The sequence below is a fragment of the Pristiophorus japonicus genome, chromosome 21 (assembly GCF_044704955.1).
Source record: "Pristiophorus japonicus isolate sPriJap1 chromosome 21, sPriJap1.hap1, whole genome shotgun sequence".
NCBI classification, from domain to species: domain Eukaryota; kingdom Metazoa; phylum Chordata; class Chondrichthyes; family Pristiophoridae; genus Pristiophorus; species Pristiophorus japonicus.
The window spans coordinates 14,595,303-14,612,533 of record NC_091997.1 but is presented as its reverse complement, the minus strand read 5'-3'; the positions used below and the strand labels follow the sequence as shown (position 1 = coordinate 14,612,533).

The following is a 17,231-nucleotide window of genomic DNA, read 5'->3' as shown; positions in this document are numbered from 1 at the left end:
AGGTACAAAGTTTGTGGCGGAGGCCAATATTGATGGCTTGAGTCTTCCCAATGTTTAGCTGGAGGAAATTGAGGCTCATCCAAGACTAGATGTCGGACAAACAGGTCAGGGGTGGAGAGAGATGGTGGAATTGTGTAGATATTTTGAGGTTATCAGAGTGAGTGTGCAAGCTGAATTAATGTCTGCAGATGATGCCCTCATGGGGCAGCATGTAGATGAGGAAGAGAATGGGGTCAAAAGATAGATTATTGGGGATTCTTGAGGTGGCTGTGAAGAGAAGCCATTGAAGCTGGACAGTGCAGGTTAAGGCATTGGAGGAGGATGGTACGGTCGACCATGTCAAAGACTCCAGAGAGATTGAGGAGGAAGAGGAGGGATATTGCACCAGGGTCACAGCCACAGAGATTGTCATTTGAGACTTTGGTTCATGTTATTTCACTGCTGTGGGAGGGCAGAAACCTGAAGGGAGTGATTCGAACAGGGTGTTTCAGGGGAGACTGGCATGGATCTGAGATGTGATACGATATTCAGTCCTGTTGAGGAGGGAACCATTTACAATACTAGTTATCATGGGAGCTAGGAAAGAAAGTTGGGTGGGCAACAATTTAATGAGAATGGAGTTGAGGGAGAAGGAGGGTGGGCCTCTTAGATGAGATGAGTTCAGGGAGAGTATGAGTGGAAGTGGGAGAGAAACTGGAGGTTCCGAGCTAGGATACAGAGGGGCCTGAGAGGAGGTTTGGCCTGGTGGACAATGGGAAAGGGTGGGGGGAGGGGGGTGAAATGGTGGTGGGAGGTGTCGGAGGCAGCTGAATAGATGGACTCTTGGTGATGAAATCCATGAGCTCTTCGCACCGAGAGGTGAGGTAGAATAGGCAGAAGAAAGGTGCTTAAGGCTGTTGATAGTGAAGAAAAGATGCTAGGAGTTATCTTTGCTTTCCTGGATGATCCTTGAGTAGTAAGTGGTTTTGGTGAAGGAGTGCGAAACCCAATAGAGCTTAATAAGAATCTATGAATCATACCCTAAAATTGATCAGTGTCCCTGGTGGTGAGGTGGGATATTCCAGCTGGGAAGCACTTGACTGCCATAATCAACATCTGACCAATGGTAAGGGCTAACTAAATTAATGCATGATGTTTACTTCATGGAACGTGGTTCTCTGGCCTTAAACCATTGATATGTTTTGAAGAGAGCTTGGGGCAGCATCATGTTTTTCTTGTGTGGGTGCACAGCTAAATATGTAAAGGATGTGGCTGGCAAAAATCAATACAAAGGAGTCAAATTTTAGGAAAGTCCTTTTTAAAAAGAGGTGAGTCCGCGAGTTGCGGATATCCTGAACTTGTGGGGCATTTCAGTGGGAATATGATGGCGACTCGTCATAGACACCACAATTTCAGGGCCATTGACATGTTGTGGTGGATAGGGAGGTCCTATAAGGTTTACAAAGCAGTTTTTGATTCAAGAATCCAGTTGTAATTGCATATTCTCTCTGATTTACACTAACAGTTTAAATTAAAAACAATAACCCATCTCTCATACCTCAAATTTAATATTTCACTTAAAATATTTGATCTTGTGTATCTAATATATACACAGGAAAGTAAACAACCTGGTATAGTAGCACAATGCAAAAAAACATCCCTGTAACTTAATCGCTCATTTTTTTGCTGCACTTGCTGCATAATTTGATGCTATCCTTAGTGTCACATAATGTAATAATTTCAGTGGCGTATTCCAAACACACCACTAAATGGCTGTTCAGTTTTTTTACATCTGAATATATGTATTAAATTGAATTGTCTACTTTTTTTCAAAAAGATGAATTCATTTTACTGCAGAAGATTATTTTGTAATTTTGGGGTTGACTAGACAAATTGTCTTGCACTTTTCTGAGTTGTCGTCATCATTGTTTCAATCTTGAGAGAGTGTAAAACAGTCCCAGGGTTAGTTTTATATGAAGCAATATTTTATTTAATTTTGTGACTAGGCAGCACTGACTGGCTTGATTTAAAATGACTCTTGTGCAGTTAAATAAAAGCTCCAACAAATTTTGGAAAATCTTTTATAATTTTTAAACAACAGGGGACTTCAAACATCACAGCAGCGATGCTTTATTTCTCACAGTCATCATTATCATCACAAGAGCTTTTTAGTAAACAATGGGAGAGTGCAAGAAGGTGTTAATAACAGGGAATAAAGCTATGTACAATTTTCCCTGCAGAAGAGGCATTTACTGTAGTTATTTGTAGTCCAGTGTGGGTGTAACACTGACAAATGATTGGATCCGTGTCATCCACGTGTTGCCAGAATGCACTTATTACAGTGTTTATACATGTTCTTTAACAATACTTTTACAGTATTTTTCCATTTTGGAAATATTCTTGTGCTTTTTTTAGTTCAAGCTAAAGCTACTCACTCTAATTAGTGGAATCACTTGTGTAAGGTCGGTACTAGTGGAGGAGATGCTTTATACTTTTACGTTGTATGTAGTCTCGGGTGCATTTTAACAACAGTATGACTGAGGAGCTGTGGTTATGTTGTCTGTTCTCATCAGTAAGCGACTGGGGAATGCTAAGCTCCATGTAGGTGCGGTTGAATGTGGGAACTAGTGCTGCTCTTCGGTGTGGACTTGCTATTTTTAGGGATAGAGAAAAGCTGACAGAAAAGGGGGATGCTTTCAATTATTAGAATTTAAATGGTTACACAGCAAGCTGCCAGAGCTTTGTGAACTTCCAGGTGATCTTACTACCATTACATGTTTCAGCATTACCTGTCACCTGTGTTTTAGACTGTTCACTTCTGTCAGGTTAGCACCCAAGAGAACACGATACAGTGCTCACACTAATATAAAAGTAGCAAAGTAGAAACTTTGGGCCCAAATTTCCTCATGAGTTGCACCGTTTTTTTTTGGTGTAACTTGATTTTTCTGGTGTATCTTTTTAGTTGCAAATATGGCCATTTAATTTGTGCCAGTGTAAGTGAGTTAGGTTTTTTGTTAGGTCAGTTTTTTTTTCAAAAGGGGCCGTTCCCAGCCACTTACACCATTTGTGCCAATTTGGCCAGAAAAAAGTTGGACTAAACTAAGTTAGGGCAGCGTATGTGTCCACTTTTGTCCGCACAGAAAGACCTTACTTACCGTTAAGGAATCAGTGCAAGTAACTAAGTAACTACATTTAAAGCACCACCAAGTACCAAACAAAGCACAAAAAGTAATAAGCAATTAATTAACACATAAAATAGAAGGAATCCTGCACCTAAGCACCAAGACCAAAGAAATAAGCAATCAATAAATAACAAATTAAAAAAAATACAAGGTACCCTGCACCTAAACAACATTTTCAAGCACCAAATAAAGCACAAGCAGTAATAACAATTCAATAAAAAATAAAGAAATGAAGTAAATAATTAAAGTAACAAAAGTACTGCATCAAATCCTACCTTAAACTGAATTATGCAGCAGCTGGCCATGCTGGAGTCCGTTCGGCCAGGCCAAGGTACGAGACACCAGTAAACCCTTAAGCCAGGTCAAGAATTGGGAGAACGTGACAGGCTGTGGGGGGCCGGTGGGGGGGGGGGGTGGAGGGAGAGAAACGGAGAAAGAACGGGGGTGGGGGGGTGGTGGGAGAGAAACAGAGAACGCAGCATGCTGTGGGGTGGAGGGGACGAGAGAAACGGAGAAAGAACGCGGCTGGGTGGGGGTGGAGGGGTGGTGGGAGAGAAACAGAGAACGCAGCATGCTGTGGGGTGGAGGGGACGAGAGAAACTGAGAAAAAACGCAGCAGGCTGTGGGGCGGGGGATGTTAATGCCCCACTGTGCGTGCGCGAACACTGCAGTGTGCATGCGTGTGCTGCCACCACTCAGACCCCGTCCTCCTGCTGGCTCTGCATGGCCAGCACGGACCTAGCTCCGCCCCCCTCTTTATTGTATGCCACGCCAGTTCCACAGCCCGAGAATTGGCCATGATCGCACGGATTTTTTTCGGCACTGCTTCTGAGGTAAAATGTTGGCGGGGGTCTCGGAGGTGCGCCGAAAAAGCCAGAGGGTCAAATTTGGGCCTTTTAAACCAAGGCCCCATCTGCTCTCTCAAGTGGACGTAAAAGATCCCATGGCACTATTTTGAAGAAGAGCAGGGGAGTTATCCCTGGTGTCCTCGCCGATATTTATCCCTCAATCAACATAACAACAACAGATTATCTGGTCATTATCACATTGCTGTTTGTGGGAGCTTGCTTGTGCGCAAATTGGCTGCCGCATTTCCCACATTTCAACAGTGACTATACTCAATTTCATTGGCTGTAAAATGTTTTGAGACGTCCGGTGGTTGTGAAAGGCGCTGTATAAATCCAAGTCTTTTTTCTTTTTACTCTAAAAACAGACCACTCAAACTGTGCACCAGCCAATTAGGGATACTCAAAAAAATTAGGGACAGAGGATCAAGCTCAGGGACACTGCTTCTTGCTACATGTGCCTCCTCAAATTTGCCTTCAACTTCAGTACAAACATTGCTGGGTTGTGTTTTCCTCTGGTTTTACACATTTTGTTAATTTCAAATTTATGTGTATAGCTTTAGTTGCGTGATGCGTAAGATGGCCAGAGACACACGCAGTGCCTATCCCCAAAATATTGCAAGTATCAATTAATAATTGAAAGAAAAGGAATAAAAGCATGCATTGGAGATACCGTTTACCTCCCAAATTTGTCATCTTTCTCCGTGACAGTCTTGCATTCTTCCAAAAATTAACAGAGTAAATTGAAGCTATACTTACGATTTGTTAATGAGATATTCTTGATTAATTCTAAACAAATGAACAGTCAACAAATTCAGATTGGTAGAAACAAAAATGGGAATATGGAATGTACAATGTATGTTTGGGAGGAACACTAATCCCATTATAGGTTAATGACTAAATAAGTTGAAATTAATTGAGGACTTTTGGAAAAACTTGACTTAAAAGGGTTCAGTTCAGTCACAGTAAAAGGTGTGCTCATTGGTGTTGCAGAGTACATATTTTAATTACATGACTTTTCTTTATCCTACTTTCCTTCAATCACTAAGAGAAAAAATCCTCTTTTGTGATTAATGCTATATAATAGATTTTTATAGAATTTAAATGTTTTCAAATAAAAGGGAATTCTACATTAAAGTTGCAGTTATAGGCTAGGTGCAGATTTTTTCCCCCAAATAATGCTTGACTTGGCAATCCTGGTAATTTATCCGATATATGGACATGCACTTTGTCCCTCAATCCTCTTCTGGATTTCGCAGTTGCTTGCTTTTATCAAAACTACAAAAGAAATCTGCAATCTTCTAACTCATTTGAAACTCATGAATATTTGAGGTTTTGGGCTTTAAGTAAAGTGTGATTTCTCTTCTCCCAAAGGAAATAGCTTCTGTCAAATGCAATATGTCATTGTTGCAAAGCCTGGTCACAAATTGTGAGGTCGAAAAGAATCATTATTTCAGGAAGGCTATTTGAATCTGACTGATTTAAAATGCATTTGAATACTCTAGGAATAATAAACAAACACATAATGTTACATATAAGATTTTAAAAATATATTTTTGACAGCTTCGAGGCTGTTTTTGGCATTTGAGAGTTTTTGCTCTGTTATGCTTTCTGTACCTGCTTTGTTATCTCTGCATTTAAGCTGAATATACAGTAGAGTTTAGCTACTCTTGGCAACAACATTCATGGAGTTAAAATGTGCACGAGCTAGGAAATGATATTTTAAAGCTGCTGATTGGTTGCCTGTGTTTGTATGAATGTTCCTCGTTCCCCGAGCGTGCATGACCTATTTATAGCTGGCTCCTCCTATCGTTCTATTTCAGTCTGCTTCAGGCTGTATTATTGTTGACTTGTATGTAAATGTGCTAGCTTTTATTGCAGGAGGCAACTTGTATGGTTACTTACTTTCATTGCCAGTGAGAGAAATAATTTTCATTCTGAATTGTGCCTGTCAGTGCATTTAAGTTTCCTTTTCGGTAAACGGCTTTCCATATCTAGCCAAGATGTTGCATGTCGTCTGATTAATCTCTTGCTAAAAGGAAGATGACTGAATGTTTGCTGTAGCGATTGGATTGAAAATCCCAACGTTAATTAGGGATGTGTGTTCCACTGTGCATTTCACCAGGCTTGACTGTGTTAACAAGGATCTGGGGATTTTTGTGCAACGTTTAAAGGATAAGACTATACTCAGCTACTTAGAAGTTTAAAAACAATTCTTTGTAAAAGAAGATCTGGAAATTATTGAGTACTTGATGACTTTGTCATGTTACTGAAGCCCAAAGTGCCTGGACTGAAAAAGATGTTACAGACTATTTATGAAACTGAATCGTGTTTCTCCTCAGATGGTGTATCTGGACAAGAGCAGCCCCTAGAATTGTTGCCACAAAGTCGGATGCACACTATGCCAACCTCAGGTAAGCAGAATGATTCATTTTGGTGGTAGTTCCCCTGGCATCTGAAAAAATTTCATGTGCAGTATTTTTAATAAATCAAGTTGTTTTAATGATCCTGATTTCTTTTATACACCAAAAGTTATTTACTTCATGAAATACATAACATTTAAAAAACATTTAGATGAAAAACTCATTTCTGAGAAGTTAATGTAGTATCATTTTTAAAATAAGTTTGAGTATCTTAGAATCACAGTTACTTACGTGCAATAACAATGTAATGAAGTAAGTGTTTGTTGGCTACTTTTTAAAAGATGGATTGTAAGTGCTTTAAAGTGACCCCTTGTTTTCAGCACTTTAATATTGGTGTTATTTTTAAATAGTTCTAACCTTAAATTTTTGAACATGGTTATTTCTGGGACCTGTTTATTCAGCACGTGGTAGTTATCTGTCAGCACTAGATAGCTATGTGATACCATACTGCTTTTTGAGGTATGCCAAAGCTAAGAATATTGGGATATTTTTAGCTGTGGAAACTTAAGCTTCGTAATGTTGCCAGCACAGCTTTAGCAGTTTAAAACAAACAGTTGGTTAATCCAGCTCCCCTCATTTTAATTCACTGTAGTTATGTTTAGCATGTTAAATGGGTGGTCTTATGTTTTTCAGACTTAAAATATAGCATCAAGGCCTTGGAGTAATAATTCAAGACAGCACTGTAGCAGGAAGGGCCATAAATGTTTAGGGTTGCTATGCTGGTACTCTACAATTTGTGTACAACCATGTTTAGTATTATGTCAGAACACTGATAATGTGTAGTGCCTCCCCCTTCCTCCATATCCTATTGAGGTTGAAAATGTCTGATTAGGAAGCTTTACTAGGATTAGAGCTGTACATCACCATGAAGTTCAAAGTGCAATCCTACTTCATGCATTAGAGAGTAACACTGTAGAATTGCTGGAGTCAACTTTCTTTCTTAAACAATACATAAGGATAATATGAAATGAATCACTTGTGTCTATTCCCTGTACTCTTACAAATAAGTGGTTTCATTTACTGCTCCGTTTGTTTTTAATTGGAGGGATTTTTAATTGTGTGTTGATACTGACTGTAGTTTTTTAATAGCTCTAAATGGCATTGCTGCTCTTGATACTGTTTTTCTTTTCTATTTGTTTAGTAACCGGCGCGTGGTTTAAAATGCACTAAATAGATAAAACCCAGGATGTATCCAAATATTCTGTTGGCATTAAAAGCAAATAATTAAGTTAATGTACTTTAAACTTTGCATCCATTTTCACAAAAGAGAGGGGCGATGCAAACTTTGCAATGAGGGAGGAGTGGTGTGAAATATTAGATGAGATAAATATGAGAGAAGAAGTATTAAGGGACTCAGCACCTTTGAAAATGGATAAATCCCCAGGCTCGGATGAAATGTATCCCAGGCTGTTAAGAGAATCAAAAGAGGAAATTACCGAGGCTCTGACCATCATTTTCCAATCCTCTCTGGCTACAGGGTGCGGTACTGGAGGACTGGTAATGTTGTACCTTTGTTTAAAAATGGAGAAAGGGATAGACTGAGTAATTACAGGCCAGTCAGCCTAACTTCGGTGGTGGGAGAATTATTGGAAAAAATCCTGAGGGACAGGATTAAATCTTCATTTGGAAAGACATGGATTAATCAAGGACAGTCAGCATGGATTTGTCAAGGGAAGATGGTGTCTGACTAACTTGATATTTTTCAAGGAGGTAACCAAGAGGGTCGATGAGGGCAGTGCGTAGGATGTAGTGTATATGGATTTTAGCAAAGCTTTTGATGAGGTCCCACATGGCAAACTGATCACGAAAGTAAAAGCCCATGGCATCCAGGGCAAAGTGGCAAGTTGCATCCAAAATTGGCTGAGGCAGGAAGCAAAGGGTGTTTTTGTGACTGGAAAGCTGTATCCAGTGGGGTTCCACAGAGCTCAGTGCTGGGTCCCTTGATTTTTGTGGTATATATTAATGACTTGGACTTGAATGTTGGGGGTATGATTAAGAAGTTTATAGATGACACTAAAATAGGCTATGTGGTTGATGATGAAGAGGAGAGCTGCAGACTGCAGGAAGATATCAATGTACTGGTCAGATGGGCAGAACAGTGGCAAATTGAATTCAATCCGGATAAGTGTCAAGTAATGCATTTGGGGAGGTGTAACAAGGCAAGGGAATATAAATTAAATGGTACGACACTGAAAAGTGTAGTGGAACAAAGGGACTTTGGAGTGCAGGTCCACAGATCCCTGAAGGTAGCAGGCTGGGTAGATAAGGTGGTTAAGAAGGCATTTGGAATATTTGTCTTTTTATAAGTCGAGGCACGGAATACGAGAACAAGGAGGTTATGCTTGAACTGTATAAAACACTGGTTAGGCTGTAGCTGGAGTACTGTGTGCAGTTCTGGTGGTCACATTAAAGGAAACGTGATTGCACTGGAAAGGGTGCAGAGGAGATTTACAAGAATGTTGCCTGGACTGGAGGATTTTGGCAATGAGGAAAGATTAGAGATGTTGGGTCTGTTTTCTTTGGAACAGAGGAGGCTGAGGGGAGACCTGATTGAGGTGTATAAAACTATGCGGGGCCTGGATAGAGTGGATAGGAAGGACCTGTTTCCCTTGGCAGAGGGATCAACAACCAGGCAGCATAGATTTAAAGTAATTGGGGGCGGGCGGGGGGGTTTAGAAGAGATATGAGGGGAAATTTCTTTACCCAGAGCGTGGTGAGGGTCTGGAACTCGCTGCCTGAAAGGGTGGTAGAGGCAGAAACCCTCATCACATTTAAAAGATACTTGGATGTGCACTTCCGAAAGTGCCATAACCTACAGGGCGACGGACCAAGAGCTGGAAAATGGGATTAGGCTAGATAGCTCTTGGTCGGCCAGCGCAGACACGATGGGCCGAAATGGCCTCTTTCTGTGCTGTAAATTTGTGTTTTTCTTAAAAGAAAGAATCAATCAAAATAGAAATTCAGAATTTATATTAAATAATAGACCAAAGAGGCCATCATAGTATTAAAATTAAAATACCAGTAAGAAAAGTGTGTTTCTTTAAACTGTTTCTTGAATTACTAAATTCAACTGAATATTAGTATATAAATGTAAGAAATAATGATACTTTAGTAACTTTCATTACAATCATGTCAACTTTGAAAATGGTCAAATATCATGTCCAACACACATTGTGTAAAATGGTGTCCAGGTTTGAACACTAAACATGTGACATCTTCAATGCAAATTGAAGACAATTTTAATTTCTAATCCTGACTATAGGATAAGTTCATCAAATGTTACTGGGATTCATATAACTTCTCTGTTCCTTTAACAGTATTAGAAGTTTGCATAAACTTCTATTACCTCTTTTCCCAGTCAAAATAAAGGTACTTTATTTTTGTCAAGTCTTTCGCATGTATTAACTGAGCTCCTCTGTTTATCACTAAATGACTTTAAATATATTGCTTTTCTTTGGTAAGTTCATTTACTCCACACCCAAGAAGATAACCTGCCCTAATCTAAACAGGAAGCCTGAGATGCAGCAATTCAGCTGTTTTGTGCATGGCATACTAATTTGCTTGTCATGGCAACCCCAGTTCTGCAGATCTTGCCAAGTCATTGAGCTTTTATTTCAGGATGTTTGTCCTTGAGCAAAAATGTTTTTTTTAAAAAAAACTAATTTTTTTAAAAGCTCTTTACTTAGTTTGTACAAGGTGTACATAATAGGTTCTTGTATACTCCAGTACTTAACTCTTAGTAGCTTGCGGATTGTACTATTCCTGTGGATTGTGCTATTCCTGGTAGGCCCTTGCTGGTTAGTTCGTTTTATGTTGCATGTTATTTACAATACATTTACTATGATTGTCAGCTTTACTTTGAGAGTTTTTCCACCTGAAAACTCGAATGGCATTACGACACAATTTTTTGCGGGAAAAGAACTATGAACTAAATTTCATACAACTACATCCATATGAGACATCTGAAAAATACCTATATAGAAAAATTGCTGAGGAGTAATTTTATACAATGATATAACCCTGCATTTACATAATTTCATCTAAAAATAGATTATGTTCAAGTTCTAGTTACTGCTTAATAATTCTAGTTTCTGTTTAACATCTGTGTGCTACATGTCTTATGGAACATAGAAGCTTCCTGTGCAGTTTTGTGAAGGTGACATATCGTGCAAACATTGCACAGTTAGAGATGTTGAACATGATTTTCTTATTTGCTAGTTTATTAGTGAATGTAATTTTTGTTCTATTTTGCACGCCTTTATTGCAGGTAGATTTTACAATGAACTGGTCAATTGTATTATATAGACTGTTTGAAGCTTGCCTTTTTAAAATTATATTTCAGTAATCAACAAACATCGAGTTTGTATTTTCAATGGTTTAAAATAATTTTTTTAACTAATTTCTGCTCCTTACCTTTTAATTTTCTTTCTATCTTCTCATCTTTCATTTCTGCAACATGCCCTATCTTTCATCTACTCCTTTTTTTTTTCTTCTTGACTTTTCTTTCTTTTCTCTTACAATTTTTCTTTCATCCCTGAATGCCAATTATTTTTGTTCATGGGGCGAATTAGTCTGCTAAGAACATAGGGCATACTGTTTTAATTGAAGTATTTCCACCATGACTGATAATCATGATAAACTACCACCATTTTGACTAGCACACTGCAACTGCAATTTAAAAAAAAATTAATAGAATCATAGAAATTTACAGCATGGAAGGGGGCCATTTCGGCCCATCGTGTCCGTGCCGGTCAACAAGAGGCTATCCAACCGAATCCCACTTTCCAGCTCTAGGTCTGTGGTCCTGCAGGTTACAGCACTTCAAGTGCACATCCAAGTACTTTCTAAATGTGGTGTTGGCTTTTGCCTCTACCACCCTTTCAGGCAGTGAGTTCCAGACCCCACAACCCTCCGGGTGAAGAAATATTCCCTCAAATCCCCGATAAACCTTCTGCCAATTACTTTAAATTTATGCCCCCTGGTTGTTGACCCCACTGTTAAGGGAAATAGGCCCTTTCTATCCGCTATATCTAGGCCCCTCATAATTTATTACACCTCAATGAGGTCTCCCCTCAGCCTCTTCTGTTTCAAGGAAAACAAACCCAGCCTATCAAATCTGTCCTCATAGCTAAGATTCTCCACTCCCGGCAACATCTTTTGTAAATCTCTTCTGTACCCTCTCCAGTAGTAATGTCCTTCCTGTAATGTGATGATTAAGACTGCATGCAAATTCTCCTCTCATCCACTTGCCTCTTCTGGACAAGTGTAATATAATTTTAGTTTGCAACTAAGAACATTAGAATTAGGAGCAGGAGTAGGCCATACAGCCCTAGAGCCTGCTCCGCCATTCAGTAAGATCATAGCTGATCTTCAGCCTCAACTCCACTTTTCTGCCCAATCTCCATATCCCATGATTCCCCTAGAGTCCAAAAATCTATCTATCTCAACCTTGAATATACTCAACAATTCAGCATCCACAGCCCTTTGGGGTAGAGAATTACAACAATTCATAACTGAGTGAAGAAATTCTTCCTCATCTCAGTCTTAAATGGCCAACCCCTTATCCTGAGACTATGCCCTCAAGTACTAGACTCTCCAGCCAGGGGAAACAACCTCTCAGCATCAACTAAATTACTTGCATGTTGGTCATGTAAAGTACGCAAATATTGATGCCATTGGTATTATGGAACATGATGAAATGTGAAATTTTATCTGGAATTGAAACAGATGCTCATAATATTGATCTTCCCAACGATTTCCTTTTTAGGTTTAAAAAATCATCGTGATTTTTATGCTAATAGATATGATGTCACAAAAGAAAACTTGTCATATGTGTATAAACGGTGTGATCTTTTTGAATAAACTGCTCTATGCTCTTACAATGACTTAGTTTTACAATAGCCCACAGCAATCTGCAGTTTTATGCAATTTATTCTGTAAACTGCTACAGTAATTTAATAATCCTGCGATGGCTTCTCTTCCCACTCCCACATCGTTGCCTCTGGGGGTCCCCCCCCACCCCCCCCCAAAGGATCTATCCTTGGCCCCCTCCTATTTCTCATCTACAGGCTGCCGCTTGGCAACATCATCCGAAAACACAGCGTCAATTTCCACATGTGCGCTGACGACACCCAGCTCTACCTCACCACCACTTCTCTTGACCCCCTCCACAGTCTCTAATTTGTCAGACTGCCCGTTTGACATCCAGCTCTGGATGAGCAGAAATGTTCTCCAATTAAATATTGGGAAGACCGAAGCCATTTATCTTATAGAAACATTTAAAATAATGAAAGGGATAGACAAGATAGAGGCAGAGAGGTTGTTTCCAATGGTCGGGGAGACTAGAACTAGGGGGCACAGCCTCAAAATACGGGGGAGCCAATTTAAAACAGAGTTGAGAAGGAATTTCTTCTCCCAGAGGGTTGTGAATCTGTGGAATTCTCTGCCCAAGAAAGCAGTTGAGGCTAGCTCATTGAATGTATTCAAGTCACAGATAGATAGATTTTTAACTAATAAGGGAATTAAGGGTTATGGGGAGCGGGCGGGTAAGTGGAGCTGAGTCCACGGCCAGATCAGCCATGATCTTATTGAATGGCGGAGCAGGCTCGAGGGGCTAGATGGCCTACTCCTGTTCCTAATTCTTATGTTCTTATGTTCATTGTTTTCAGTCCCCGTCACAAACTGTTCCCTAGCCACTGACTCCATTCTTCTCCCTAACATCTGTCTGAGGCTGAACCACACGGTTCACAACCTTGGTGTCATGTTTGAGCCTGAAATGAGCTTCTGACCACACATCAGCATTATTAAGACCATCTGTTTTCACCTCTAACATCACCCGTCTCCACCCCTGCCTCAGCTCATCTGCTGCTGAAGCCCTCATCCATGCCTTTGTTACCTCTAGACTTGACTATTCCAACTCGCACCTGGCTGGCCTCCCACATTCTACACTATGTAAACTTGAGGTTATCCAAAACTCAGCTGCCCATGCCCTAACTCACATCAAGTCCTGTTCACCCATCACCCCTGTTCTTGCTGACCTTGGCTCCCAGTTAAGCAATACTTCGATTTCAAAATTCTCATCCGTGTTTTCAAATCCTGACATGGCCTCACTCCTTCCCCCCCCCCCCCCCCCTCCCAGATATCTGCCCTCTTGAGCATCCTTGATTATAATCACACAGCCATTGGATGCCGTGCCTTCTGTTGCTTCAGGCCTAAGCTCTAGAATTCTCTGCCTAAACCTCTCTACCGCTTTTTCCTCCTTTTAAGATGCTCCTTAAAACCTACCTCTTTGACTAAGCTTTTGTTCATCTCCCCTAATTTCTCCTTATCTGACTCAGTGCCAAAAACAAATTTGTTTTATGCTACTCCAGTGAAGCGTCTTGGGACGTTTACTGCATTAAAGATGCTATATAAATACTTGTTGTTATCCAGAGTTTTCATGAGAACTGTTCTCCTTTTCAGTGACCAGTAGTTTCTCATTGTTGACATATGTTCCAGATAGTCTTCCACCTGCAGAGGTGGCAATTGTACCTTTTTTTTAATACAGCGGCCATAACTTTAACAGGGAAAAATAAGCAAAATCAATCAAATAGATGTAATGGAAGTGAGAAAAAAATTACAGAGCAAAGGGAGACATTAAAAGGATGTATTTAGAGTTTTGGGACAGACAATTTTAGGAAAATGTGTATAAAATTGAAGTATTTCAATAAAAATTCAAACCTACCTCTATATGTATTGTGGAGGGAGGCAGGCTGTAAGGTTGGTTATGACCTGGATTGTGAATACCTAGGAACTATATAATGGTGGTTTAGCAATAGTGAAGTGGAGCTTCTGAAGCTCCATCTAGAGGTAGAAGTGGAGCTGGTGAATTGATTGACACAGCTAGTAGCTGCCCACTTAATGAGAAATCCTATTGAGGTGCCAAGTAGAGGCATTACAAAGAATGCTAATGCTGTAAAAAGGAGTGCATGAAGAATGTGCCAATTTTAATATATTAATAGATAGATATAGTCAGAATATGTATTATAAGACATTTATGCATTGACCACTTCAGATTGTAAACCACGAGCAAAGCCCGTGTGAACCTAAAACCTAAAATGCGGATAAATAAAATGGCATTCAGCCATTTCAGCAATTCCCTCATCATGGACCATGTCTAATTCACTTCATCTCCTCCAGGAAGGTAACAAGCCACAGCCAAACCTCTAAGAAAATAACCAATTTTTTTTCTTGCTCCCCAAAGATAATTGGACAAAACTGCAGAATATTATTCCAGCCTTATAACTCTTATTTACAACTCCGAGCAGATGCATTTCACTGACTTTGTAGCCGCAGTGCATGAACCATCTTCTATAGATGAGTGACTGTCCTTCTTTTGCCTTTAGTATGATAACCAGAGTTATGAGCAGAGACTTGAGATACTGGGACAAAGGAGCCAGCACACACACGATAGGTGAAAAGGCTTCCTTCTGTACTGTAAACCTCTGTGCTTCCTCCTCCTGAAACAGATTTGGTTAAGCATTGTTCAACCTAGTGCAAGAGGTTTCATATCCACTACTCAGTGGAGAAAAAAATCATTCGTCTCACTTGAAATTTCTAATTTTGCATTTTTTTTTTGTACTTCTGGAATCCCAGTCCAGCTTAACTAACCTGCTTACTGCCAAGTTATGCATGTCTGTCACCATTTTGCACATCAAAATTAGGGAACTTGGAATATGTTACTTTCTAAAAACCCAGTCCTCAATATTTTTGTTACTTGCAATGAATATAAAATCAAAATATTTCATTAATATTTAATAGAAGTACTGAAGTATAATAGATCATGATTCTAAGAGGTAGGCTTGCACATTTGAAATTACAAAAGTATTCTGTTAAACTGAAAGGATATTACATTGCACGAGTGATGTGAACCCGTAAGAAGCCATGTAGATATCTATATATGTAGATATGTATAACCTTACCTTGTCTAGATATTTGAGACTGTGATCAAAGTTTCAGTTAGATTAAGATAATATACTTGAACAAACCCCTTAATAGAAACAACATAAGCACGCTTCCTGAAAACTGCTTTCTAGGATTCCACAGAGGTTAATGTACAACTGAAATCCAGAATCATGGGCAGTGAAATTGCCACTGTAGTTTTTCCAATATCAGTTTCTGGAAAAAGGGCACATTAATGCAAATCTAACTGGGTAATTTTGTGTAGATTATATTTTGCAATCGTGAAATAGTGTGCAATAAAGTTGTTTCATATTTTACTGGATTTGATCAGTCACCCAAATTTTTCATGATTGAAAATTCAAGATCATTTGTGAAAATTGCCCCTCACATCCATTCTCTTTTCTTGGCTGAGACTTTAAGAACTGCACTCTGGCTAATTCACCTCCCATCCACTTGACACAGGCTCATCTGCTTGTTTCTCCCAGATCCATTTATAGGGTGTTTATGGCAATGAATTAAATGTCAGTTTACTGCAATCTCCGTATATACATAAGCCAAGGATGGAAAGAGGTTAACGGTCCATCAAAACCCATTCTTTTAGTATCCTAGCTCTCCTGTTATAACATTCAGCTAAATTTTGAATGTGTTTAAACTTTTTGTCCATAGTCCGTCACCTGGCTGATTATTCTAATTATTTATCATACTTTTCAATAAAGAATATTTTCCTGTGATATCTATTTTAAGTTTGCTTTTCACTAGTTTAAATTCTTCATATTGCATCTGCCACAAACCATGGTTTGTGGAACACAGCTGATTAGAAGACATGTACATGAAAATGTTGTTATATTGCAGATAAGGGAAGCCATTTGTGGTCTCTTAATTCTGCACCGTATGAAATCCCATGATTTGCACCATTACATCGGTTTCTTTTTTTCCCAGGTGAAAATATTCACCTCATTTTAGATCTCTGATCAAATGTTTGAGACAAGCTCCACTCTCCAGGAGACATTGATTAGATTGACATGAGAGTATTCAACATTCTATTAATTAATTGGCTTTCCTAGGTTTATGTGTTTCTTTTCCAAGTATGTCGAGAACCTGTGTTTTCACAATTGGTCTGCATCTGGCCCTGAACCTCTGGAAAATATCCATGTAGGCTGTCTTTTTCAAGACAAACATTAAAAAAGGAAAAGCTGTATTCTTTAGGACTTGTAATAATCAATGACCAATCCTGTGCTCCCTAAATGGCCATATAGCAAGCAGCAAAGCACACAAAAACAAACAAGGGACTAAAACACACATTTTATAGGCAGCACAAAATGTGCTGTAAATGGGCTGTGGATATATGCTGTGCGATGACACTGACCCTTGCAATACACTGCCTGTATCAAAACAAGCTAAGTGCCTGCGTAATGGGCTCAGCTCAGCATGTTGGAATCAACATCTGCCAAAGGCTTGTAAATATTGTGCTAAATATAATAGTCCATTGTGGTCACTGTTACTCATGATTCTTGCATAAAATTGTTGTTGCCTACCCACGGTAGTGCAATTTGTCAAATTTGGCTGGGGTTCACAAATAAGAACAGTTGCACCAAGAAAGGATAGATAAGAAATTAAGTCACTCCTGGTTGAATACACCAACTCTAATCATTGTCAAGGAAGCACAAGGCTAAGAACTTGACTCAGTTGAAGCTGGGGCAACTCAACTGTTAGACTATACTAGACTATACCAAGAGCCCTTTTAAGGCATTGGCCCTAAAAAAGATGTTGGCACCAAGACGTTGCCAGTAATGACTCCACCAGGTTCTATGTGGAACAAGAACAGATTGCACCCAAATCTACCTGAGATAACTGCTCTTAAA

The 17,231-nt window shown here is 39.5% G+C and overlaps 1 protein-coding gene across 12 annotated transcripts in view; it reads left to right on the top strand.

Moving 5' to 3' along the window:
• The window catches only part of hdac5 (histone deacetylase 5), a 338,699-nt gene that overhangs the window by 123,202 nt on the left and 198,266 nt on the right, over positions 1–17,231 (top strand). For 5 of the 12 annotated variants that reach the window (XM_070864414.1, XM_070864416.1, XM_070864417.1 and 2 more), the window contains exon 3: positions 6,349–6,420. In XM_070864414.1, coding sequence (XP_070720515.1) covers positions 6,349–6,420 — 72 coding nt within the window. Of the gene's footprint in view, positions 1–5,887; positions 6,421–17,231 lie in introns of those variants that run through there. The other 7 variants (XM_070864413.1, XM_070864421.1, XM_070864412.1 and 4 more) reach the window with 3 other exon arrangements.